This window comes from Carettochelys insculpta, chromosome 3 (genome assembly GCF_033958435.1).
Source record: "Carettochelys insculpta isolate YL-2023 chromosome 3, ASM3395843v1, whole genome shotgun sequence".
NCBI lineage: Eukaryota > Metazoa > Chordata > Testudines > Carettochelyidae > Carettochelys > Carettochelys insculpta.
This window is the reverse complement of record NC_134139.1, coordinates 87,972,081-87,996,458: the sequence shown is the minus strand read 5'-3', so window position 1 is coordinate 87,996,458 and position 24,378 is coordinate 87,972,081. Positions and strand designations below refer to the sequence as shown.

The following is a 24,378-nucleotide window of genomic DNA, read 5'->3' as shown; positions in this document are numbered from 1 at the left end:
CTAGTGTTCCAACGATGGGGATTCCCAGTCACAGACTTATTTGCTATCCATCTGAATCACCAGTGCAAATGATATATTGCTCCCAAGCGGGTTTGGGGCCGAACTGTCAGGGCGACACATTCTTGATCAATTGGAGGGGTCCACTGCTCTATGCGTTTCCTTGATGATGCCAATTCCCAGAGCGCTGAAGAAAGTCAACAGGGGCGGAGCCAAGCTCATACCGATAGTGTCTGCATGGGCATGTCAGCACCAGTTCCCTGTCCTGCACAGGATGCTGTTGCATATGCCGCAGCTTCTGCCTTGTCCGATAGATCTGTTGACTCAGAATCAAGGGGTGATTGTGCATCCACAGCCTTGCACTCTTCACCCCGCGGCCTGGCACACTGCTGGTTTGACAGTGCTGAGGACCTCTGCTGGGATCAAGTAAAAGTGGTCCTTTGTGCAGAGCAGATGGCAAAATACACATAAGACTGACTTTTCGAAGTGGAAGCGAGTCGCGATCTGGTGCCCCTCCAGGCAACTATCTCCAAGTGAAGCGCAGATCCACTCTATTTTGGAGTACTTGTGGGATCTAAAACAAAAAGTTTTAGCCTTGGCATCTTTGAAAGTGCACCTGACTGCCACTATCAGTGTTCAGGCACACAATAGATGGCACATCAGTCTTTTGCTCACCCAATTACAGCACATTCCTTAAAGGGCTGGCTAACCTGCACCCACCAAGGCAGCCTGTTGTGCCCCTGTGGAGGTTGGACTTGGTCTTAGAGATGCTGACGAGAGGCCTAGTCGAGCCGATAAGCTGATGGTGTCTGTAGTCTGTCGCTCTAAAGGCGAAGCGGGATCTTCGCAGAGACTCTTACCTTATCACATCCTGCATCACAAATTGCTACTCCCTGCAGGACATGTCCTTACTGTGCCAACCGAGGGCACGCTCAACCTGAGCAATGGCAGTGTCAAGGGTGTTCTTCAGAAGAGTCCCCCTTTGTGACATCTGCAGGGTGGCAACCTGGGTGTCCTATGACCTGTTCATCTGGCACTACACTGTCTACCAACAGATGACTGAGGATACCTCCTTGGCCATAGTGGTGGCGTCTGTCCTGGACAAGACTTGAGTCCGGTACCTGCCTCCTTGTTTGTTTTGGTTGGGCAGGGGAGTACCGCTACTCAGTCACCTAAGGTGGAGCACCCACAGGGACACTTGAAGAAAAAGAAGTTACTCACCTTTGTGCAGTAACAGTGATTCTTAGATGTGTCCCTGTGGGTGCTCCACCATCCACCCTTCCTCCCCGCTTCGGATTCTTCTCTGGGTTTTTGTGTTTCAGATTCAAAGCGGTTTTGAGGAACTGACTCAGACTTGATCATGGACATGACAGAGTGCGAAACGGCATGTCAGAGCCCACTCCTGCATGGTCTGGCTGAAAACAACTATCAAGATCTCCGAGCTACAGCGCCAGGGCAAGCCTGACACCTAAAGTGGAGCACCCACAGGGACACATCTCAAAGAATCATCGTTGCTGCATGAAGGTGAGTAAGTTTTTTTTTTTTTTTTTTGTTTTTTTTTGTTTTTTTTGTTTTTTTTTCTCCCCCCTCTCTTTACAGTCACACAGAAAATCTTCCAAACATGACATGGGTTCGCGCTCTTTGCTTTATGGATTCAGGAGGGCAGACTGCTTTTAAGCAATAGCTCTAAATTGCGTGAACTGCGATATTCACCTCAGTGGAGTGTTAACGCTGAAGGTGACAAACTGAAATGCCAATTCTTTAAATGATTGTATTGCTAAATATAGTAGCAAAGACATCCAGCTAATTCATTATCCAGAGTTTGAGATGAAGGAAACTTTCAAGTATCAGTTAGCCCATTTTGTACCTATATGGGTGTATGAATGTGTACGTGCCCGCACCCATACGTGTGCTTTCTCTAGTGACCTGAGTGTTAAGTCCACTACTGGCGTTTAAACAGCTGCCTCCACTTCACATCATTCATACAAAGAATGATGATCACCTCCTTGCACTGCATGATCCTTCAGTTATACACTATGGGAACTTTATTTAGGATAGTTTGTGTTGTGCAGTAAAATATCCCATCTCCAAATATTGGTAATGGTGTTTCACTTGAGCATGGAATGCCATAACAGAGAAGAAGACTGACACAAATTATAGTCAGATATAAGAAAAAAAATTAAATGCAAATAAACTACCTAAGAAGCTTGGTCTGCAAGTACCAAAGTATTTGTATTTTATGCAACAATTGAGAATTTTTAAGGAACCTAGTGTGTTTGTCAGCAGACCTTGGGTATATCTGCCCTACTGGCCAGGTCAGTCAGTGATAGATCCAGCAGGGATCAACTTAATGAGTCTCCTAGACTCAATAAATCAGCCACCAATCACTCTTGTATCAACTCTCTGGTTCTCTGCCAGAATGAGAAGTGCAAGGGGGGTGAAAATAGACTCTCTCATTGACACTGCAGTGGAGACACTGGTAAGTAGATCTAAGTATCTCAACTTCAGCTGTGAGGTTCTTATAGCTGAGGTGGATCTTCCCCACCTCCGTCCCCCATAATGTAGACCAGCCCCTGAAATGAACCCTATGGCTGCCAAAAAAAAAAAAAAAAATCCTCAAACCCTTAATTTTTGGTGTGGGGTTTCTTGGTTCTTCCCTCTGTAAATTGATCCATCAGTTTTCCTTCTGTTTGTGAACAGTGACTTACATTATCTACATTTCAGTCACAGAAGTTGTTGGCCCAAGCCATAGGAACACAGTGGCAATTCTCTATCAAATGGCCTTCACATTTGGACTCATCCTGTTTGATGGTCTAGCTTATGCTATTCCTCACTGGAGATGGCTGCAGCTTACTGTTACTCTGCCAGGCTTCTTCTTCTTGCTGTATTACTGGTGAGCACTTTCCTTATACCTCAGAAGAAGATGTAAAATGTAATTTCCCTTTACTCAAGAAAGATGCTCAAGACCTACATCAACAAAGAGGGAATAAGCACCTTTAATGTACAATCCTCAGTTGCATACTAGCCTGCTCACCTTATCAAATATATATATTTAAGGAACTAACTTTCATTACCTTATGCTGTTAATGGATTAAGAAAAATTGGATGTAAAATAAGTTGCGATGATGGATGTAACATAGCGTATGCATCATTTGTTCAAAGGGAAATTATAAAATACATTGAGGGGATGTTTTGACTGACGACATCTTGAAATGGTGATTTATTTAGTGGTCCGTGTCCAATGGCTAAGTATTTTTATGTCCATTTTTGAGAGATTTATTTGACATGAATAAAAGGAGCGAAGGTTCCAGTCCTGTTGAGGTAGGGGTGTGGGTGTTTGTTGTCTGGTGATGGTGTAGATGGAAAATGGTTCCTCATGAGGAGTCATCAGGTGGCTTGATTTGAGGGTGTGTGGTAAGTGTTCTTATTGCAAGGTTTTCATATTTGTTTTACCATGAATGTGTCTGTCTCCAGTTAAACTGGGCTACTACCAAGGCTGCTCCTCCAGCTTTATCTTGCACCATGGTGAGCTGTGCTTTTATGAAAAGCAGAAAGTAGTGTCACTGAGTTCAACAGAAGGACTGTCTCTAGCCTTGGTTCAGTGCCAATGTGTCATTTTGTTTTCTGCATGGCAATCTCTTCATGCTTGTGTTACAGGTTTCTGCCTGAGTCTCCAAGGTGGCTGATATCTCAGAGGCAAAAGGACAAGGCTATGAAGATAGTGGACTATATTGCCAAAAAGAATGGAAAAAAGCTGCCTGCTCATTTACAGGTGAGCTTGAATATTTGTTTGTAGGTGAACATTATGTAAGTTTTTTCTATGCCTTCCACCCAAACAGTTCTACCTATTGGTAAATATCAAAGTTAAACTCACAGTCTCAGCTGGATAACTGTTACCTCCCATTGTACATATGAGGAAGCTGGCGCATGGAGACATTCAGAGGCTTGTCCCAGGTCATGCAAGAGGTTTGAAACCAGACCAGGAATCAACCTCAGTTTTCAGTTCAGTTTTCAGGCCAAGGGTCCTACGTGTTCCAGAGCTGAAACATTCTGCACTGCAATGCTGCTGATTCATGACCTGTTGAGCTAAGAGTTGAGAAGAAGGAAATGATTTAAAATTAAACTTCATATGCTGTAGAAGTCACTTAAACACCAGACCAAAAAGACAAGGAAGGACTAAACTGTTGAAGTGAAACCAAAGAATTTCCTCCTCATTGTGATCCTCCTTCTCCTCTGTATCCCAATCAAGACCCACAGTAAAATAGTGTATTTCTGAGGCGACATTTATGTATTGTAGTAACATTTCTAATGGAGTATATCACAAGCCCCTTCCTGTTTTCTTTAACATAATGTCTGTCAACCCATTTAGCTCTTAATTAACAATGCACTCTTTCTCTTGTAGAATATTAACCTTGAAGCAGAAGAAGGGGAAGGGCTGAATCCTTCATTCATACACCTTATTAGGACACCTCAGATGAGAAAACACACGGTCATTTTGATGTACAACTGGTAAAAAAAAAAAAATCGATTAAAAACTTATTGTAAAGCACTGAAGTTCCAGTTTTGTCTTACCTCCCGTTTCCTGTACCCCTCTAGTCTGGCATACCTCAAGACCTGACCGGGGCTGAATGAGAGAATTTGCCAGACATGGTTGGTCAATAATGTCTAGCAGCATTACCAACACTTCCACTACTTACTGGGCTCTTAGAAGACATTTAGGAGTAAATTACAGAAAAATAACAGCACAGAACACTGTGAGCCAGGGCTGGTGGCTGTAAAGAAATCTTATGGGACCACGGGAAACTTGTACACCCATGATAACTGGTGGTTCAGCTAATTAAAATTTTCATGTTGGACTACAGATGTTGCCAGATGAAAATGCCAGACTAGAGAGGTTCAACCTGTACTCAGAATTCTGTTGCTTCTTATCCAGACTTGCTGCTGCTGCTTGTCCTGTTATATTGCTGGGGAAATTTCTATCACTCTTTTCTGTCCAGTGAAATGGCTGGAACCATACAAGCTAGAGTTCTTATCTATCGTCTTAATTTAGCTCCATTGCCATGATGACCTCAAGTGTGTGGCCAGCTGCTGAATTATGGGGCCGCTTGAGGATTTCTCTACATACAGAAGTGATGCTCATTCCCTTCTCCACCAGTTTAACAGCATGTTGCATCTATGTAAGCAAGTTCAGTCAGTTGTAGGGAGGCAAAAATTGGTTTAGGGATTTTATGGGGAGAAGAACTGGGGTAGCCTAAATTGTGCAAATGCCATCAGTTGAGTAAGTGTGTGGTTGTAATTCACCAGCAACTGCTGTCTCAAGATTGAGTCTGATAGTTGCCCCTCTGCTCTCTGTGGACCCCCACAGCATCTGCTGTCCCCAGAAATGTCTCCTTCACAGGTCTGAATTTAGCCCAGGGTGGGGAGATATGGAGGGAGTTACTGGGCAGCGGGTGAGAACTGAGGAATACGGTGCAGAGGAGAGGTCCCTCATGTGAGGACTGGGCTTTACTGACTGAAGGCGCCATCTCAGCTGAAACGATGTAAAGCAGCCCTAGTGTGGACACATTCTATTGCTAGTGGAACTAGAGAGAGAGAGCCATGGGTTTGCAATGCTGATTTCTCTAGTAACAGACACGGTGAAAGTGACTATGTAGGCTCTGCTGGCCCTCAGCAATAGCCCCTAGTTACCAGTTTGCTTCTAGGAATTTGTGTGGAGCTGCTGGTTCTGACCCTGAAGCATAGAAGGGAGCAAAAGAGATTTGTACCAATGGCACCGAGATGTCTGTGGTATGAGTGAAGTTAGGGAAGGCCTATGGGGAATCATCATAAGCTTGTGTACAATATAGAAATCACTCAGAGAAAGACAGAGTCATTAGTTCTTATAACCAGTTTGTTTAACCATTCATTGAGTGGGTGGGGCTTATACTGGTGAAACCAACTGACAGGAAGAGAAGTGTAAAGTAGGTTAGCAGAGACCAGCCTTTACACGCACGTTCTTCTACTATGTCCTTTTTATATATTCTTCCCCTAAACTAACAGCAGGTGAGTTTATAGCACCACATAGCTAACCCCTAGAACTGGACCAAGAGGTTTTGTCATTTGCAAGCTCCTCTGGGCAAGACCTATCTGTATTCTGGGCCTAATACAGCACCAATCTTGATGTCACACCAAAAATAACCACATGCTACCATGGATGATGGTGACAAATTCATGTTCCCTTGAGAGAATTTTCCTAGCCTTAAAGCTTGTTTATACAGAGCGTGAACTGACAATGTACCAACTTTCTGGGCACTAACTCACTATGGTGGACCCCTGCTACAGTGAAATACTTGCACTAAGGCATGCTCCTGACCCTTCAGTACTCTGTGGTAGTTCCCGGTGTGATGTTACTGCTTATCAAGCTGGTGTGATGTAGAGTCTCACCTTGGGCTGTCCACACAGTAGCTTGCCATGTAGACAAGCTCTTGGCGTCCTTATATGAAAGTTGTAGGGAAATTTGTCTTTTGAGGCAAGATGAGAATGTTAATAAAAGCACTTGATTAGGAGAATTTGTCTTCATTTTGAACTCCCCTGGTGCAGGTTCAATTTGTGTTTAATGAAGAATTTTTTCAACCATCCAAGCCTTGATAAATAGTGGCTTAGACAATACATTGCTTGTCCAACTGCCCAGCCAAGTCTCCATTATGATGGTAAGCGTATGGAGAGCAGAATGAACACTTGACAAAGGACAATTCCTTCAGTGAACATAATTTTTAACTCAGAGGCAGATGGACAAGTAGGCTGAATTTTTTTAGCCTTAGTCTGTGCTACCATTAAAATTTCCTACCTGACTTATATCCAACATTCAGTTCCTAAACCATCACATTATTCTGACCTGGTAACTCTACCTTTAGTTTCTGATTTCCAGCATTATTCTGTGTATTTCTTCACTCAGGCTCCCAGGCTTTGATTTAAGCTGTTAACTGAAGTCACCTCTAATTTACTTACGTTGGCCTGACTGTGATCTAAAAGGTTTATTTGTGTGTGCTTTGAGGAAATGGGTGTCTCCTCTTTGACTAAATCTCTTAAAAAGCGTGGGGCTCTCTTGTCTTCCTAGGTTGACCAGCTCTCTTCTATACCAGGGGCTCATCATGCACATGGCGATTGTTGGGGAAAACATGTATCTCGATTTCTTCTATTCTGCCCTTGTTGAATTTCCAGCTGCCTTCATTATCATCTTTACAGTCAATCGCATTGGCCGTCGCTACCCCTGGGCAGTGGCAACTCTGGTGGCAGGAGCTGCTTGCCTTATCTCAGCTTTAGTCCCCGAGGGTGAGTTGTCAGAGGTTTCGGTAGTTTACCTCTCGGTGTTAACTCGTGGGGTGGGGTGGAGTCTCATTAATCTGTCTCACTACAGTCTAGGTTTGAAGGTTTGTAAAAGCACACCTGTGATTGTGGCCTCCACTGTCTCAATAGTTCAAAAAACCTTCAGGCCCTTTATTGCCCATCTCTCTCCTAGTCCTGTGGCCTGTGTCACTGACAGGTGATGGAAACCTTCCTCCCGCCCCGCTCCCCCCAAAGTGAGCTGGGGTAAATGAAAGTCTGTTTTTGCAGCCATCAGAGTTAATAGGAAATATCTTGGGGGAAATGGGGTACTGCACATAGCTTTGCTGCTAGTTTTAATCTGCTGTTTTATACAGTTAAAGGGCAGCAGTTTCTTCAAGCTAATGAAAGTAAAGTAATACAGGATTATTGGATTCCACTAAAATAACATTGTTTCATTAGACAAGCCCATCCCACTTAATCACCATTGACCCCAAAAAGTCTCCAGACAACACTGTAAATGAAATAAATGTTTACTTTGCAGATATGCACTGGCTGAAAGTGACTGTATGTTGTATTGGGAGAATGGGAATCACAGTGGCTATCGAAATGGTTTGCTTTGTTAACATTGAGCTGTACCCAACATTTTTGAGGTGAGTATGTTGTCTGGGGCCAGCATGATGTGACAAGCAGCTGCTGAAACTGACACGTTGTTGTATTTTTTGACTTCACAATCAGTTCAGAGCTTCTAGCTGTATCTAAGACCGTTATGCAACTAGATCATGTAGAAAAACAAATAAAGGAGAAGTTAATGCAGGTCCAGGACATGCAGGGTCTCTCAGTACATTGTACTACAAATAAATGCGCAGAGCTGGATTAAAGCAAACTTGCCCTTTAAATCCAGAGGTCAAAAAGGGCTAGAGACCATAAAGAATTGGTGAGAAAGAGAGAGTCTGGCTGGGGCCTGGATGAGTAGGAAGATAGGAAATAGTTGGTGGTTTGAGGAGGGAAGCAGAATTAAGGAAGACGGGGAGGAATCTGAGTTGATAGAAGTTGTGGAAGCCCCAGCGTTTTGGTGGTTAGGGCAAGTTTTGGTCTTAAAAGCAAGTGATGGATTCTCTATCCCTTAAGGTCTTCAAAGCAAGACTGGACCCATCTCTGGGCGCATTCTTTTAGCCAAACTTTGGGCTCAATAGAGGGGTAACTGGATGAAATGTAATACCTAGAAATATACAGACCAGATGATCTAATGGCCCTGTCTGGCTCGTGAAATGATTAATCTATACCTGAACAGTGGATTTGCATAGCAGTTTTACAAGAGAATTTTAGGTACATTCATTGTTGTTGTGCTTTTTTTTTTTAAAAAAACAGACATTGAAAGATGTAATGGTAACCCATGTTATACAGAAGCTGCTAGCCTCCCAAACGCTCGTTTGCAACTTCCGTAAATATCACTGTGACTAAGATCTACTAAGGCTTTTTTTTGTTTTTTATGGACAAGTACTTTAGGTGGACCTTTGAACATTCCCCTATGTTGACGGCTACATGAAACAACATGGATAATATTGTGAAAGTTCTGTTCTGTCTGGTGACAGTTTCTAACTGGACACTCTGAGCCCAATTCTCCACTACTGTGAAGCTTACTAATAATCATTTTTATTACAATAGTGCTTAAAGGCCAATCAAGAGTAGGGCCTCATGGTGGTGGGCAATTTAGAAACCCAAAATACTATAGGGGTCCTGCCAAGCAAAGGCTATAATCTAAACAGAAGATGGAAATGTTGGAGTGAAGGGGTAATTTCATGCTATTTTGTAGGGTCGCATTCTAGAGGAAAAATTGGCTAAATGGAAGGGAAATGAGGGAGGACAGAGCAGATTGGAAGAGTAACAAGGGGCTGGTCTGGAATGAAACAGAGTTGAGGGGTGGAGAGGGTTGCGAAGACAGCCACTCAGCACAGGGCAGAGAGCTCAGCGAAACCTGTAAAGTTTTTCTGAACCTCTGGGAATTACCTATGCATGTTTGTGCAAAGTAGGTGTAAACCTTCCCATGACTACTTGGTAGGGTTATAGTCTCCTGCTACACAGGTGTGAATAACTTGTGTGAGGGGCAAGACAGGAAAGAATGGGGATTTCTGATTTTATTCTGGTTAGAGTGCCTGGGCTTTGAAGTAATGCAAATAATTAATCATCGTCATTTCATGGCAGGATGCATTCTGCACCAGCTCAGTGTTTTGATCAACCCTGCTCTTGCTATAGGGTTTTTTTTTTTTCAGACCAATCTAATGCAATAATCATGTTGCTGTTAAATCAGGAACCTTGGTGTAATGGTCTGCTCTTCCATGTGTGACTTTGGTGGGATTCTAGCCCCATTCATTGTCTACAGGCTGTCAGAGATCTGGCATGAGCTGCCACTTGTAGTTTTTGGTAAGTTTTTTTTCCCCTTTTCTTTTTCTTTTTCTTTCTTATGGAGTGTTCCTCCAATGTATTAACCATGCTTCATTTAGCATGGCAGATCTGAAAAACCGATTCCAAAATCTGGGGGGCAGGGGTTGGGAGAGAACATTTTTCCCTTCACGAAAACGTCAGCTCTCATAAACTAATAGGAAACGTGAGTTATGTATATTTTCAGAGTGCGTTTCCATATTATACTTGTTTTCCTATGTGCTTTTTTTTAAAAAAAAAAAAAAAAACAAAACTTGCAACCGAGCAAATTTTACTGTGACAAGTCAAAGAGGAATGTGAAATTTACCAAAATTTAGCTCAAACATCAGTTTGTGGACAGTATTCATTTGAGTATTTTTTCCCACTTCTGTGATTTGGTCCCTGTCTTGTGACAGTGTTGTAATTTAAAATGATGCCCATGGGGTATGTTGTATGGCCTCTTAAGGATGTTGCAGACTTCAGTCTCGTAAAGATTTGCTTTTTTGAGTGGACAACCATGTAACCTTTTTTAAAAAGAAAGCTATAGGTTGGTAAGAAGCCTTCTTCTAAGCAGACAAACTTCTTGGAGATTAGTCAATCTAAACTCCAGGCCAGGTGCTGCAAAATCTTTAAGACTTTGGATTAGTGGTTTATCTTTAGAAACTGTCTTTGAAGGCAATACATTAGTTCTAATAAAGAACATACTTATATTAGTTATGGGAACTTAATGCATACATTTTAAAATGGGACTTATGAAAGTTGGCAACCAGGAACTTAGTGAGAGAGATGAACTGTACATACTATCATCTATCAAATATGCATTTCCAATCTGAGATATTCCAGTTCAGTCCATGGCTTAAAATTAAATTTTACTACCTCACTTATCTCTTTCTAAAGCTGCAAGACTGTAAACATGTCTTGTGTGCAAAAATTATATACACTCTCTCTCTATATATATACCCACCTATATGTATTCTCTCACTAGAGAGCACAATTTGGCCCTCTATTAAGCATAATTTCTTCTAGTAACAGAGAGTAAGTTGCTAGTCTATACACTATCAAAACAAAAAGCAGTCAAGTAGCACTTTAGAGACTAGCAAAATAGTTTATTAGGTGAGCTTTTGTGGGACAGACCCACTTCTTCAGACCATAGCCAGACCAGAACAGACTTAATATTTAAGACACAGAGAACCAAAAACAGTAAGCAAGGAGGACAAATCAGAAAAAGATGATCAAGGTGAGCAAATCAGAGAGTGGAGGGGTGGGGGGGACGGTCAAGAATTAGACTGAGCCAAGTATGCAGACGAGCCCCTATAGTGACTCAAAGTTCCCATCATGATTTAAACCGTGTGTTAATGTGCCGAATTTGAATATAAAAGTCAGCTCGTCCACTTCTCTTTCTAAAATGGTGCGATAATTTCTCTTCAGTAACACACACACCTTGAGGTCATTGACAGAATGCCCCATTCCATTAAAATGTTGACTAACTGGTTTGTGGATCTGGAGTGTTTTGATGTCTGTTTTGTGCCTGTTGACCCTTTGTCTAAGGGAGTTAGAAGTCTGTCCAATATACAAAGCATCTGGGCATTGTTGGCACATGATGCCATATATGATGTTAGTAGAGGAGCATGACAAAGTGCCCGTGATTCTGTGAGTAACCTGGTTAGGTCCAGTGATGGTATTTCCAGAGAAGATATGTGGACAAAGCTGGCAGCGGGCTTTGTTGCAGGGAAAGGTTCCAGGACTGGTGTTCCTGGGGTATAGACTGTGGCTGTTAGTAAGGATCCTCATGAGGTTGGGAGGTTGTCTGTAGGAGAGAACAGGCCTGTCACCCAGGGCCTTCTGGAGTGTAGCATCCTGATTAAGAATAGGTTGTAGGTCTTTAATAATTCGTTGCAGTGGTCTGAGTTGGGGGCTGTAGGTGATGACCAGTGGTATTCTGTTCTTGGCTTTTTGGAGCCGATCTTGGAGTAGCTGGTTTCTGGGTGTGCGTCTGGCCCTGTTGATTTTTTTTACTTCTCCTGGTGGGTAATTCAGGTTTATGAATATTTGGTAAAGTTCTAGTAGTTTTTGGTCTCTGTCAGTTGGATCAGAGCAAATGTGATTGTACGTAAGAGCTTGACTGTAAACAATGGATCTAGTCACATGTGCAGGATGGAAACTAGAAGGTTGTAGATAAGTATAGCGATCAGGAGGTTTTCGGTACAGTGTGGTACTGATCAGGCCATCCTTGATTATTACTGTAGTGTCCAGGAAGTGTATCTCTTGCATGTTGTAATCGAGGCATAAGTTGATGGTGGGGTGTAGATTGTTAAAGTCTCTGTGGAATTCTTCTAGAGCCTCTGTACCATGGGTGCAAATCATAAAGATGTCATCAATGTATCTTAAGTAGAGGAGTGGTAATAGGGGACGAGAGCTGAGGAATCGTCGTTCCAGATCAGCCATAAATATATTAGCCTATTACCACTCCTCTACTTAAGACACTACATCCTGCACATGTGACTAGATCCATTGTTTACAGTCAAGCTCTTACGTACAATCGCATTTGCTCTGATCCAACTGACAGAGACCAAAAACTACTAGAACTTTACCAAATATTCATAAACCTGAATTACCCACCAAGAGAAGTGAAAAAACAAAGACAGGGCCAGACGCATACCCAGAGACCAGCTACTCCAAGATCAGCCCAAAAAAGCCAAGAACAGAATACCACTGGTCATCACCTACAGCCCCCAACTCAGACCACTGCAACGAATTATTAAAGACCTACAACCTATTCTTAATCAGGATGCTACACTCCAGAAGGCCCTGGGTGACAGGCCTGTTCTCTCCTACAGACAACCTCCCAACCTCATGAGGATCCTTACTAACAGCCACAGTCTATACCCCAGGAACACCAGTCCTGGAACCTTTCCCTGCAACAAAGCCCGCTGCCAGCTTTGTCCACATATCTTCTCTGGAAATACCATCACTGGACCTAACCAGGTTACTCACAGAATCACGGGCACTTTGTCATGCTCCTCTACTAACATCATATATGGCATCATGTGCCAACAATGCCCAGATGCTTTGTATATTGGACAGACTTCTAACTCCCTTAGACAAAGGGTCAACAGGCACAAAACAGACATCAAAACACTCCAGATCCACAAACCAGTTAGTCAACATTTTAATGGAATGGGGCATTCTGTCAATGACCTCAAGGTGTGTGTGTTACTGAAGAGAAATTATCGCTCCGTTTTAGAAAGAGAAGTGGACGAGCTGACATTTATATTCAAATTCGGCACATTAACACATGGTTTAAATCATGATGGGAACTTTGAGTCACTATAGGGGCTCGTCTGCATACTTGGTTCAGTCTAATTCTTGACCGTCCCCCCCACCCCTCCACTCTCTGATTTGCTCACCTTGATCATCTTTTTCTGATTTGTCCTCCTTGCTTACTGTTTTTGGTTCTCTGTGTCTTAAATATTAAGTCTGTTCTGGTCTGGCTATGGTCTGAAGAAGTGGGTCTGTCCCACGAAAGCTCACCTAATAAACTATTTTGCTAGTCTCTAAAGTGCTACTTGACTGCTTTTTGTTTTTATAATTTCTTCTACAAGCTCTGTTTTAATTAAATTCTGCAATTGTTATAGCATCCAGGTGGCATCAAATGTATCATACAATGTAAGTTGGGTTCTAGCTCATAGGTGTTGAAGCTAGGAATGCAAGGAGTTGCTTGTAGCATCCCCTGACTTGAAATGGTTTCCATTATGTTCAGGGTTTGCAATCTGGTTCAGGGGCCCTCAGCTCCCCCACTAAACAAATTGTTCCAGCACTCCTGTTTCTAATTTGGTCCTCTTCCATTTGTTTAATTTGAAGCTGTCATTGGTTTAATTGCTGGTGGATTGGTAGTGTTGCTACCTGAAACCAAAGGAAAAGCTTTGCCTGAGACTGTCGAAGATGTAGAAAACTTGCATTGGTGAGTCAGAGGGCCCATTCAAGGGGCTCAAGTTTTTAATATTTTGAAAAAGAACAGAGTAACAAACTAAAATGTAAATGTACACCCAGTGGTTGTCATTGAAATTACCCTGGAATTTGACATAGTTACTGCAATATAAGTCTGTGTTCTAGGTATAGGATTGATGTATGGATCATGGTAAGGCTTTACATTCAGAGGTAACTGCAATGTGTAACAGTGATCACTGTATCCCTGATGTTTAATGGGCTCACTGAAAATGTTCAATTTTGACATGTCCAGGAGGTGCATCCAGCCCATCCTTCCTTCCAGCACACCCCCAAATCCCACATCACTTTTTTTGCACTTTTATTCCCATGGTGTTTTTTCTTAGGATGGAAGAAAACCCAGTAGAAGGACGTTGTATTCTCTGAAAGAAAAGTCTTGATGCTCGCTTCGTTTCTTATGAAGGCTTAAAACATCCCATTCTCCCCATATTTTGTGTGTATAAATACTACAAATGTTAAAACCCTGTGATCGGTCTAGACGTGACAGAGCAGGATTGTGGCCTGGACTCGGCATTATGTTGGAAAAGGCATCATTCCTTTACAGCAGTTACCCTCACCGTGGGTAGTGGCACAGGAAGGAGAGTAGCCTCTGTGGGACTGTTGCATCCCTGCTTGGTGCAAGTGGACAGGATGGAGTAGGGAGTGAGTAAAGCTGTAATTAGTATAGTTATGCTGGTAGGGTATAGTAGCGGGGAGTGGGTAGGCAGACTATGACTGATGATTTCACTCAAAACATTTTCCTACCTGGAGTTATTTTGGGGTTGGTTGGCTTGCCTCTTTGGCTTCCAGAGCTTGTTCAGTTAGGAACATTCTGGATTTGGTTAGTTGTCCTGGGAACTCTGTTTTTCTCAGGAATCTGAGAACAGCAAACACTAGGGCATCAGCTGGACTTTGAACAGCAGCACTGATGTCTCAAACTCGTAGCACATGTCAGGGCTGCCTCCCCCCTCTGACACTCCAAGTGCAGAAAGTGGGGTCCTGCAAAACCTTAAATACCTCAGCTCTAAGTCTCTACATAAACTCCCCAGTGTCACAGATTCCCACATCTGGGTGGAGGGGGGTAGTTGCTGACACCACCCAAGTGGGGAAAAACAAACAAACCAACCACCCTTTAACCCAGGAAGACACACTTAGTATGTTTCCCTGTGAGTAAACCCCAAGCTCTTAAGATCTCAGAAACAGAGCTGTAATTTCATATCTGATGTTTCAGTCTAAGGCCACAGACCTTTCTCAGGAAACAGGTGTCACATCATTGCTTAAAAAAGCCGGGAAGGGAATTTATTCAGAAAAAAAGAGAACACCTCAAAAACCTTCTGGTTGCAGCACAGAGAATTACTTCCCTGGGATTCAGCTTAGAAGTTGGAGTAGAGAGGAAAGAAACCATTAGCCAGGGCAACTGAAAAAAGATCTACACCAATTTCAAAATAACCATAACCTGATTGCCTCTAACTAAACATTTCCCTTCTACTTAAGTATCTATGGCTGATTGAGATGGCCAGGATGTTTACTTTATTCATTCGAGCTGCTTAGGATCACCCTCTTCTCTCTGCTCCTTCTGCATCAGCCACACAGACTCCTCAGACTGCAGTTGTTCTCAGCTCAAAAGAGGTGCTCTTCCTCCCATTAGCTTACCTGACCACCCCCCATTGAGAGCCTTCTGTTAATCCTATACAGGGGTTCATTCTGACTTCTTGGTCATTCATCACTGACCAACCAAAAGCTGATTGGGCAGATGGAAAGAGGTTTCTCTTTTTTTCCCTATAAAACAGAAAAAATGAGTCCTGGTTATCTGTCACTCAGTGCAGTGATGTAAGGCAACCATGTTTCTTGAGGATGATAGCAAATGTTAGGTCTTTGAAAACAGAGAGCTCCTTTTCCCAACATTAGAGGTCAGTGATCAGAAGTACAGATGAGGTTAGATGAACCCATGGTACCGCCAGAGTCAAATTAAATTTACTATATATGACACTCAACTGCAGTAACAAATACTGTGTTGTGAAAGTAATATATACTGGTTAGCTTATATACTGTTATTGCTGAATGCATATGACTCTTCATATCTGCAAAGTACCTTAAGTACATGAGTAGCCCCGTTGCAATTAATGGGACTACACACAGGCTAGAAGTATATTCTTCTGTACCTTTAATAAAGCATTAAATCAACAACTGGAAGCATGTGCTCAAAAAAAATTACAGGATACTAATCTCAAGTGACCTACAAATTGTGATGTTGAATTTAAATTAGCATATTGTCTGAGGAATACTTGCAAGTTTAAGTGATTTAGGAGCATAAGACTTTCAAAAGCAGCTGAGGCACTTGAGTCAAATTCAGATTAGTCTGACACCCCACCAAGTGCCTAAATCACTTCTCAAATGGTACTCGGACACTTCTGGAAATATTATCATTGTATTTAGCCTGTCAGTATTCTGTTCCTGGTTGTTGTTTGTTTCTGGGCATTCCATGCTTTTTGCCCCCTCATTTCATTGTCATTCTGATTTTCCATGTTTATTTTTGTTTCCTCTTTGCAGGCAAGAAAAGCCAAGGGAGAAGGTTATCTACCTGCAGGTGCAAACCTAAGAAGTTGCACATGCTGATCGTGATCTGCCTTTGGCAAAAGGCTACAAAAATGTTTAAAGGAACACACAAGTTTTTTTTCTTTTATGCTTCTCTAATCCCTGATTCCACATACTCAGTTTTTTTCTGCTGTGTTGTCCAAAAGGCACAACAAGTTACCATTAATCTTCTTTCTTACCACACTAGAGTGTGTTTTCATTTAGGACCATAGTTTTGAAACTTTGTTGCCAGTCATGTGGACTATATTTGTGTATTCAGATACTTGCATTGCAGTCATCCCTGTAGCATTTGAGTTCCTTGTAAAACAGATTACCTCTAAGGTATGTCTACACTGCAGGGTTAACCCTATGATTCGTGGGACTTGAGCCAGCTAATCCAGGTTAATGAATCCTGGGACTGAATGTCTATATTGATTAAATATTAACCCTATTTTAAGACTCTTCTAACCCAAGCTTGAACTTTGGACTCTTGCATCAACACTGTAACACATTTGACCTGAGTCAAACTAGCTGTATCCCAAAGTCTCTAGTGTCCTCCTGAAATGTGACCACTCTAGTCATCTGACTCTGATGCATTATGCAGAAACTGTATTGCCCACCTTGCATGCCACAGAACATTTGAACAGCACACCAATGCAGCCTGCCGAACAACCTTTTTGGTCTGAGTGCTTCCAGCTAATGGAGCCAGCAATATGGAGGAGATGCCTCTTGAAGAACTTCTCTTGCTCATGCTTTGGAATCACACTGTTTTGCAGACTTGCTATGACTAGCAGTGGGTCTGGTCCAGCTTGCCCCTGCTCTCTAGTGTAGATGAGGGCACCATTGCTGGTCCAGAAGCAGGTTTCTATAACCATCTGGAAGCTGGCTAATGCAGACTGTTAAAGGTCACGTAACCAGTTTGGTGTTGGAAAGAAGACACTGGGTGAAGTGTCTCAGAAACCTCCGTCTCCAATTAGGGGTATGGTTTGGCCCATTGAAGATAAGTTCTTGCTGGCTTTGAGAGAATGGGGGTTCCTAAGTGCCCAGGGGCCATTCATAGTTAGCACGCCCTTAGTACGCCATGCTGAAGGAACACAGGAGTACATAGAGCACGGAGCACGCTACTCCACTGATGTGCAGGCTCATGTAGACCCGATGGTGGGAAAGTTCATGATGTTACTTGCCAATTGGGAGTCAGCATTCGCGCCTGGGTTGGGACGCTAATCCCACTGAATGACATGCTCGTAAATGGAGTTACTGTTACCTCCCTTTGTCTGGGAGCCCAGCACCCCTGTTTTTGCTTTGCCTTATGAAATCGTGCCCTGATTTGGAGACCCTGGCAGACGATGGTTTCATTCCACTCTGGGCAGGTGCAGCATGGGTGTGGAATGTGCTTCAAGCAGGTTGAAATCCCTCAGAGGTGTCTATGGACCTGTTTGGATGCCAGAGCCAGTAGTGCTGTCTGTGGCTTGCTGCGCTCTTTGTGAAGCCAGTGGTGAGCCATTCCCCCCAAAAGCGCGTGTGTGTGTGTGTGTGTGGTAGGGCGAGACTCACTGCACACACCCAGCAAGGGCACCAACTGCAATTAGAGCAGGAAGCACCCAGGTTACGGAAGTCAGGGCTGCCTTGCGCTCTCGTGTTATGGACTTGCCTGGCCCAAGGGAAGAAGGGGGGAAATACACATAGGAATGTGCTTGTGTGGAGGAAAAGGCCTACGTGATTCTGTGGGGAATCCAGCCCTTGGGGAGGGCATGGGCTTGGTTGCTGTGCAGTGTACTTATGAATGACATAATGAGTAATGAATTGGGGATAGAACAGGGATGAATCACTACTTACTAGTTAAACCCTTGTACTCCGAGTGGAGCATAGGTCATCTACAAGTCTCCTCCCCTTCACTCTATCTTGGGACAAAACCTCCGGCTGGCTACAAGAGTACCTCAGTTGTCCTTCAGTTTCAGTAGATCATCTCCATGTTGTCCAAGGTGTTCCTCTTTTGTGTGTTCCTCATGGGTTCCATGTGAGAGCTTGACAGACCATGCTGGATGATGGTTATCTGAGTGTGGCCTGGCCATCCCCACTTTCTTCTCTTGATTTGAACATTAAATGCTTCTTGTCCTCCTCTGTCCCAAAGCTCCTCAGTTGTGACAGTCTTGCCATGTGATGTGAAGGATGTAACTCTGCCATCTGTTTATGAATGTCTGTAGCTTGTGATCTGAAGACTTTTTATTATGCTAGGTCTCTCATCCACACAAGAGCACATTCTTCACATTTGTGTTGAAGACCTGCAGTTTTGTCGTCGCAGGTATTTGTGAACTCCATATGGGATTGAGTCTTGAATGCAGCTGTTGCTTTCCCTATCCTGCCATAGATATCCTCATCTGTTCCTCCGTCTCTGCCCATAATACTCCCCAAGTAGGTGAAGGGCTCCATATCTTCCAGGTCCTCCCCTCCTAGTGTGATGGTGCTGATGTTGGACTGGTTGATCCTCATTGTCTTGGTCTATCCCTTTTAATACTCAATTCAGTCATTGTGGCAGTTTTCTAGTGTTGTGACCTCTTCTTCCATGCTTCCATGTTGATGTGAAAGGAGGGCGACATCATTAGCAAAATCAATGTCCTCTAGCTGTTGAAAAGTGTCCACTGAATGCTTCGTCGATGGCCATCTGTTGTCCTGTTCATAATCCAGCCCATTGTGATCAAGAACAGGAAAGGTGCCAATAGGCACTCCCAACAGTATGCTGAAGGTTTCTGTCAAGACACCATTGTGAGCAGCTTGGCATGTTGAGGGGTCATACGTTGAATGGATCAAGTTGTTAATTTGACGTGATGCCTCGGTGTTGCAGCAGTTTCCACAAAATGTTTGTCAACGTTGTCAAAGGCTCTTTCAAAGTCTATGAAGGTTATGTACAGGAGGATGAATCACTGTCTGGGCTCATACAAGGAATTCATTGAAGTGTTAATTGTCGTACCTGCCTGCACAGAGGATTAGTGTCTGCTTAGTAACCTATAAGTGCTCTTGATCCGATTTTCAGCTTTACTAACTCAAATCATGGTTGTATGCAGTGATGCGGTGACAGCAATAAATGTTCTGGCAGACAAAAAGGCTCTGTTTGTAAAGGTATTAAAACACTATGGCAGTCGCCCATTGCTAGGCAGGCCAGCTGCCATTACAGCACCCCTAAACCAGTAACAGATGGACCTTTCCGAAACAAAGTGTAGGAAATTGTGTAAGCCTCCTGCTACTGCATGTCCTCTGGCCCCACATTCTCCTTTCTCTGTTTCCAGTGCCATGGGCATGGAGTAGAGGTAGCCATGGGAAAAATGAGCTAGTTGCCCTGCCCGACCGCTTAAATGTTTTTACTGTGTAGGCTGCCCTGACATGAACTTACCTGAGCACAGAAGGAGTCTGGCCAGGCTGCAGGTGGGTCAGCCGTGATTTGGGAGAGGCAGTGCCCTATCAGCCACAATGAGTCACTCAAATATTTGAATTCTGTCCTTTCTTACCCTCCATTCCTATTCCAGTGCCGAAGTTGCGCGCATCAGCCCCTTTGCTGAAACCCTGTCTTCCAGCTGCACAGCCAGCCTCAGCCTTTCCTTCTGCCTCCCATCCTGCCATTGCTTCAGTCTGACATCCCTCCTCTTTGTACTGAACCTTTATGAGCTTTGCCCACAACTTCACCATGGAAGTGCATCTGCTTAGAACAGCCCATTAATATACATTGGACTGGGGTCAAGTTCTAGATGTACAGCCACCAGGAGAGGCAAAGGGGCCTGTAACTGGACAAGAAACAGAGGTCTAAAGTCACTCAGGGGAAGAGCCCAGAATGAACTCTTACAGACCCTTAAGGACAACGTTACACTTCAAAATGGCACTATAAGATGCTGTGAAAGGGATATTTTGGCCCACAGAATCTCTCTGGATGTAGCTTGGTCAATTGAAGTTACAGAAGCACAGAGCCCAGGGCAAACTTATAATTTTAGATTTTTTTCAGTTTTGTAAAAAATTGCACCCTTCTACCCCGTGCGCCCGCTGCCACTCCCTGTCCTGTTTCCAGCCAGCACTGGTTACCTGATGAGGTGGTTGGTGAGTGACCGCAGGCTGTGGCAGGTTGCAAGTGCTCTGTTGTCCACCCGTGGACCCCTTGCAAGTTTCCCCCACCCCCTCTCTCTCTCTGCCCTTTCACAGCTTTGCACATTCCCCCAGCCTTCCTGCTCCTCTGTGGTGGGGTGTTCCACTCCTGGTGTGGTGTGGCGAGCCAGCCCCTGTTGAGATCATTCAGATCACCAACACCCCAGTTGGCAGGCTCCTGCCTCCCTGCACTGCCTCTGCCTTGGGCTGGGGCCCAGGGAAAGCTCAAGACGCCACAGCACAGGGCGTGGCCAGGAGGAGCCAAGCCCTGCATGTGCCAAAGCCCCACACAGCACTGGTGTGGGGTAGCTTCTTCTCCCCTCAGCTAAGCTCTACAGTGGTAGGGAGGAAGCTATTTCCAGTCTGTTTGCACCCCAACCTTGCAAGGTCTCCTCCCCCCCGCCCCACGGCAAGGGCTTATCACCCTCTTCACACACTGCCCCCAAACTAGGTCCTGCCTCCAGGGCACGTGGGGCTGCTCTGTCCCCTAGGCCTAGTCCCCTGCTGCTGAGCCACCTTTCTGACAAGGTTCGCTGAAGTCCCTGCAGACAGATTCTCTGAGCCCTGGAGCACAATGCACCATCCTTAGGGCTTAACCCATTCCTACCTGCGCTTTAGCCAGGGAACAGGAGGTGGCTGGGTTGTGTCAGTGGCCAGCAGCAGCTTGGCAGTATTAGCTGCCTTTCAACATTACTCTCAGGAAGAGACAAGCTGCTTCCAGCCACAGCGGGGTGGGGTGGGAAGGAAGAGATGCCCTTGCCAATACACAGCCCGGCAGGGGTGGTGGAGAGCACTGGGCAGGAAAGGTTGGGTTCGAGGGGGTCAGTCACTCCCTGCCCTGTGCGAGCAGGTCGCCTCTCCCCATGCAAACCTTAGTGATAAAAAAGTAAATAGACTCCAGCTCTGCAGTATTTCTTTTTGACTGGGGCTATGTCAAGATGATGATAGTTTGAAGGTTTGTACTGCCTGTTTCTGACTGCTGTTAAACTCACTTGAGTACAGGGGCTGCTTGCTGGGACTGCCTCACTTCTGCCAGTGAGGGCAGCTGGGGTGGGGGAGGTAGTGTGGACAGACTCCTGGTGGCAGCGCTGGCCCCACTAGCCCTTGGGACAACTTGGCTGGTAGAAGAGGCAAGGCAAGGAGGGACGGAGCAGGAATGAGAAGTGGGACCTGGAGAAGGGGGTTGTCCTGGCCTTTCCCTTGGCTGTGGGGATAGGCACATAGCCAGTACTCCTCTTCTGTCCTGTCACGTCATTCGTTGTCTCTGCTTGAGAAAAGGTAATTTTACTAGCAGTCCTACATACAGCATAGGGAAATATGGCCACCCTACCGAATGTGTATGTCAGGGTATGTGGCGTAGTTGTAGTTCAGTCGGTCTCCGAACGTTGCGGAGAAGAGGTGGATGAAGTCAACGCCTTTTATTGAACCAGCTTCTGTTGGCGAGAGAGACAAGCTTTTGAATGACACTGACCTCTGAATGGCCCTAAGAAGAGCTCTTTGTAAGCTGGAAAGCTTGTTGCCTGCACCAATGCAAGTTGCTCCTAGAAAAGATTTTAGTTCACCTGCCTCGTTGCTCCATGTCAGGGTGTCCTGGCGAAGTTGTTGGAAGACATCTTGTAATTACTGGTGCCTTTTGGCTATTGGCAGTTAATGGAAATAGAGAAATGCTTTATAGCTCCCTACTTACGCAAAACCACTATGGAAGGGCAGTGTCTGAAAGAGAGAGAAGTCCTCATTTTTCTGAGCATAAGCAGCCTCTAATAAATGGAAGCTAGGAAGAAGCTGCCTCTGTGGGCCAGTGAGCCCATAACTGCTGCTGCAGGGTTTTGCCCATTTTCCTCTGCCACATCTGTTCCAGTCAGTGTCAGAAAGAGCCTATTGGCCTGGATGGGTCAATGCCGGATCCAGTCTGGCATTCCTGTCTAAAGAATCTGATTGTTTCATGTATGGCATGTCCCCGACCTCATATATGTTAGTGTCACAGGTTTTTCAGCCAGGAAAAGAGATTTGGGTGACTATGGATGAGAGATTCCATTTGTCGAGCAGGGGATTGAACTAAAACAGTGTCTGATAGCTGCTCCTCTAATTGGCTGTGATCAGACTGTTTTTGCTAAACACCGCAAGTGTAATAATCCTTTTAAAGCCTCTTTCATCCAACATGTTTATAATATCTTTAAAGGAGTGTATTCCAAGGGCTGGGAAGTAGGGCCTGGGATGTGAGAGGAATGGGAATAAAATAATCTCAAGCCTTTATGTGTAGAAGAAACTAAGGATAATATTGGAGAGACAAACAGTGAATGTGGGAAGAGGTGGATGGAGGAAAGAGAAGGTGGCGGGAGGTCAGAGGCGAGGAGAGAGGCAAATACAAGGGCAGAAAAAGTGTTGCCTCATTCAGTGCTTCTTTCCTCCAGTTGTGTGGGCATTTTTTGGTGGTGGCTCAGCTAGATGAACTGGCAACGTTTGAATCTGACGGGTAAGTCTTCTCGTCTGTCTGCATTCTGAGTGGAAGCAGTTCTTCAGCAATACTTGGAAGGCAGTGGCTAAATCTAGGTATTCCCCAGAATCACAGTATCAGAAGCCAGCATGTCTGTCATTACAGGTTCCAGGATTTGGGGAAACCAGAATGCAGGAGCCAGAAGGAGGACAAATGTCTGAAATCTCTTCCCTGTTGTCTGGCTCTGGTATGAGCTCTTCTCTGCTTCGTCTCCTAGCACAAGGCAGCGGCAGAGGCCAGGCTGCTTCAGTTTGCCTCCTTAAAGAAGGAGGCAGAACAGTTTGCACCTGACCTTTAGGTTTTCACATCGCCCTGTGGCCCACGTGGGTCATGAAGTGCCAGGCACCTCCTTGAGTCTCTAGAGCTGGGGAGTAAGCTGATTCCAGAGTCATTTGCATTCCCTTTCCTGACCTAATGCAAGGGGGAAGTTCTGACTCAATTCACTTTAGAGTTGGGTGTTGGGATACCCAGCTCTAAGGTAATGGATCATTTCAGCACAGACTTACTCATAAAGGAAGGTAAGCAAACTTTTCTCACCTGTGTCAGTTGCTAGACCCTGCATTGCACTGCAGAAAAATTCTGGAAGTTAAACAAACCTGCATGTGACGTTCTGGTATCATGTGGCCTGGCCGTAAGGCAGTGTGATTGTCTGTGGGCCAGCTCCTTCAAAGAAGTTTATACCTATGCACAGCTGATGATTGTCCTGTACATAAGCACTGGGGGCTTTTGTCGGGCGATGATGTATGTAGACATGAACTTAATGGTGCAGGAGAAGAGGTTTTGATTGGTAGGTGTCATGGATGAAAGGCTTAAAAACAATTATCTGCCTTGCAGACAGGGATGTTCTGTCACAAAGTGGGGAATCTTTAGTTCTGGATGCAGTTGCATTACTAAGCAAACATGAGAAGCACGCATATTCCAGTCCTAGGCAGGTACCAGCACAAATGCTAGCTCTGAAAGCCTCTTTGCATTTGTTTCAACTTTTGGTTTGTTTTCAAAAGATGCTGTTTTAAATCCCTTTAAAATGCATGAGCTGTGCGGGGGCTTCACTTGCACCCACTTTTTTGACGCTGAGAGAGTGCTCTCAAATGCTTTCCCTGAAAAACAGCAGGTTCCCTCACACTGGCGGGAAGAACTGTTATTTTTGTCTGAGGAGTCATCAGACCATGCCTTTCCACCACTGCTCTTTGGGCCTGAATTGTGGCTCTGTATGGGGAGTGATGGGAAGGGAAACACAAAACCACAGATGAAATTGCATGTCAGAGGATGGATGTGAACAGAATCATGCACAGAGGGGAACGGCACCTGCCTTCACCGTACATGGGTCTGTACAGGATCCTTCAGGCTCAGAAGCCCTCCATTGGTGATTCTCCAACTTCTCAATATTTCAAAAACCTTCAGATTCTTTCATGGCCCACCTCCCCCCTAGTCCTACTCTCACTGCTCCCCTGTGGTACCTATAAAGTAGGGTTGTGTGA

General features: G+C 44.5%; 1 protein-coding gene across 1 annotated transcript in view; it reads left to right on the top strand.

The window, feature by feature from the left end:
* Positions 1-19,381, top strand: part of LOC142011217 (solute carrier family 22 member 2-like) — a 41,807-nt gene extending 22,426 nt beyond the window's left edge. The window contains exons 4-11 of the mRNA XM_074990286.1: positions 2,722-2,890; positions 3,655-3,769; positions 4,400-4,506; positions 7,094-7,308; positions 7,844-7,952; positions 9,611-9,723; positions 13,582-13,681; positions 16,255-19,381. Coding sequence (XP_074846387.1) covers positions 2,722-2,890; positions 3,655-3,769; positions 4,400-4,506; positions 7,094-7,308; positions 7,844-7,952; positions 9,611-9,723; positions 13,582-13,681; positions 16,255-16,303 — 977 coding nt within the window. The 3' untranslated portion in view covers positions 16,304-19,381. The remainder of the gene's footprint in view (positions 1-2,721; positions 2,891-3,654; positions 3,770-4,399; positions 4,507-7,093; positions 7,309-7,843; positions 7,953-9,610; positions 9,724-13,581; positions 13,682-16,254) is intronic.
* Positions 19,382-24,378: the final 4,997 nt, after the last annotated feature.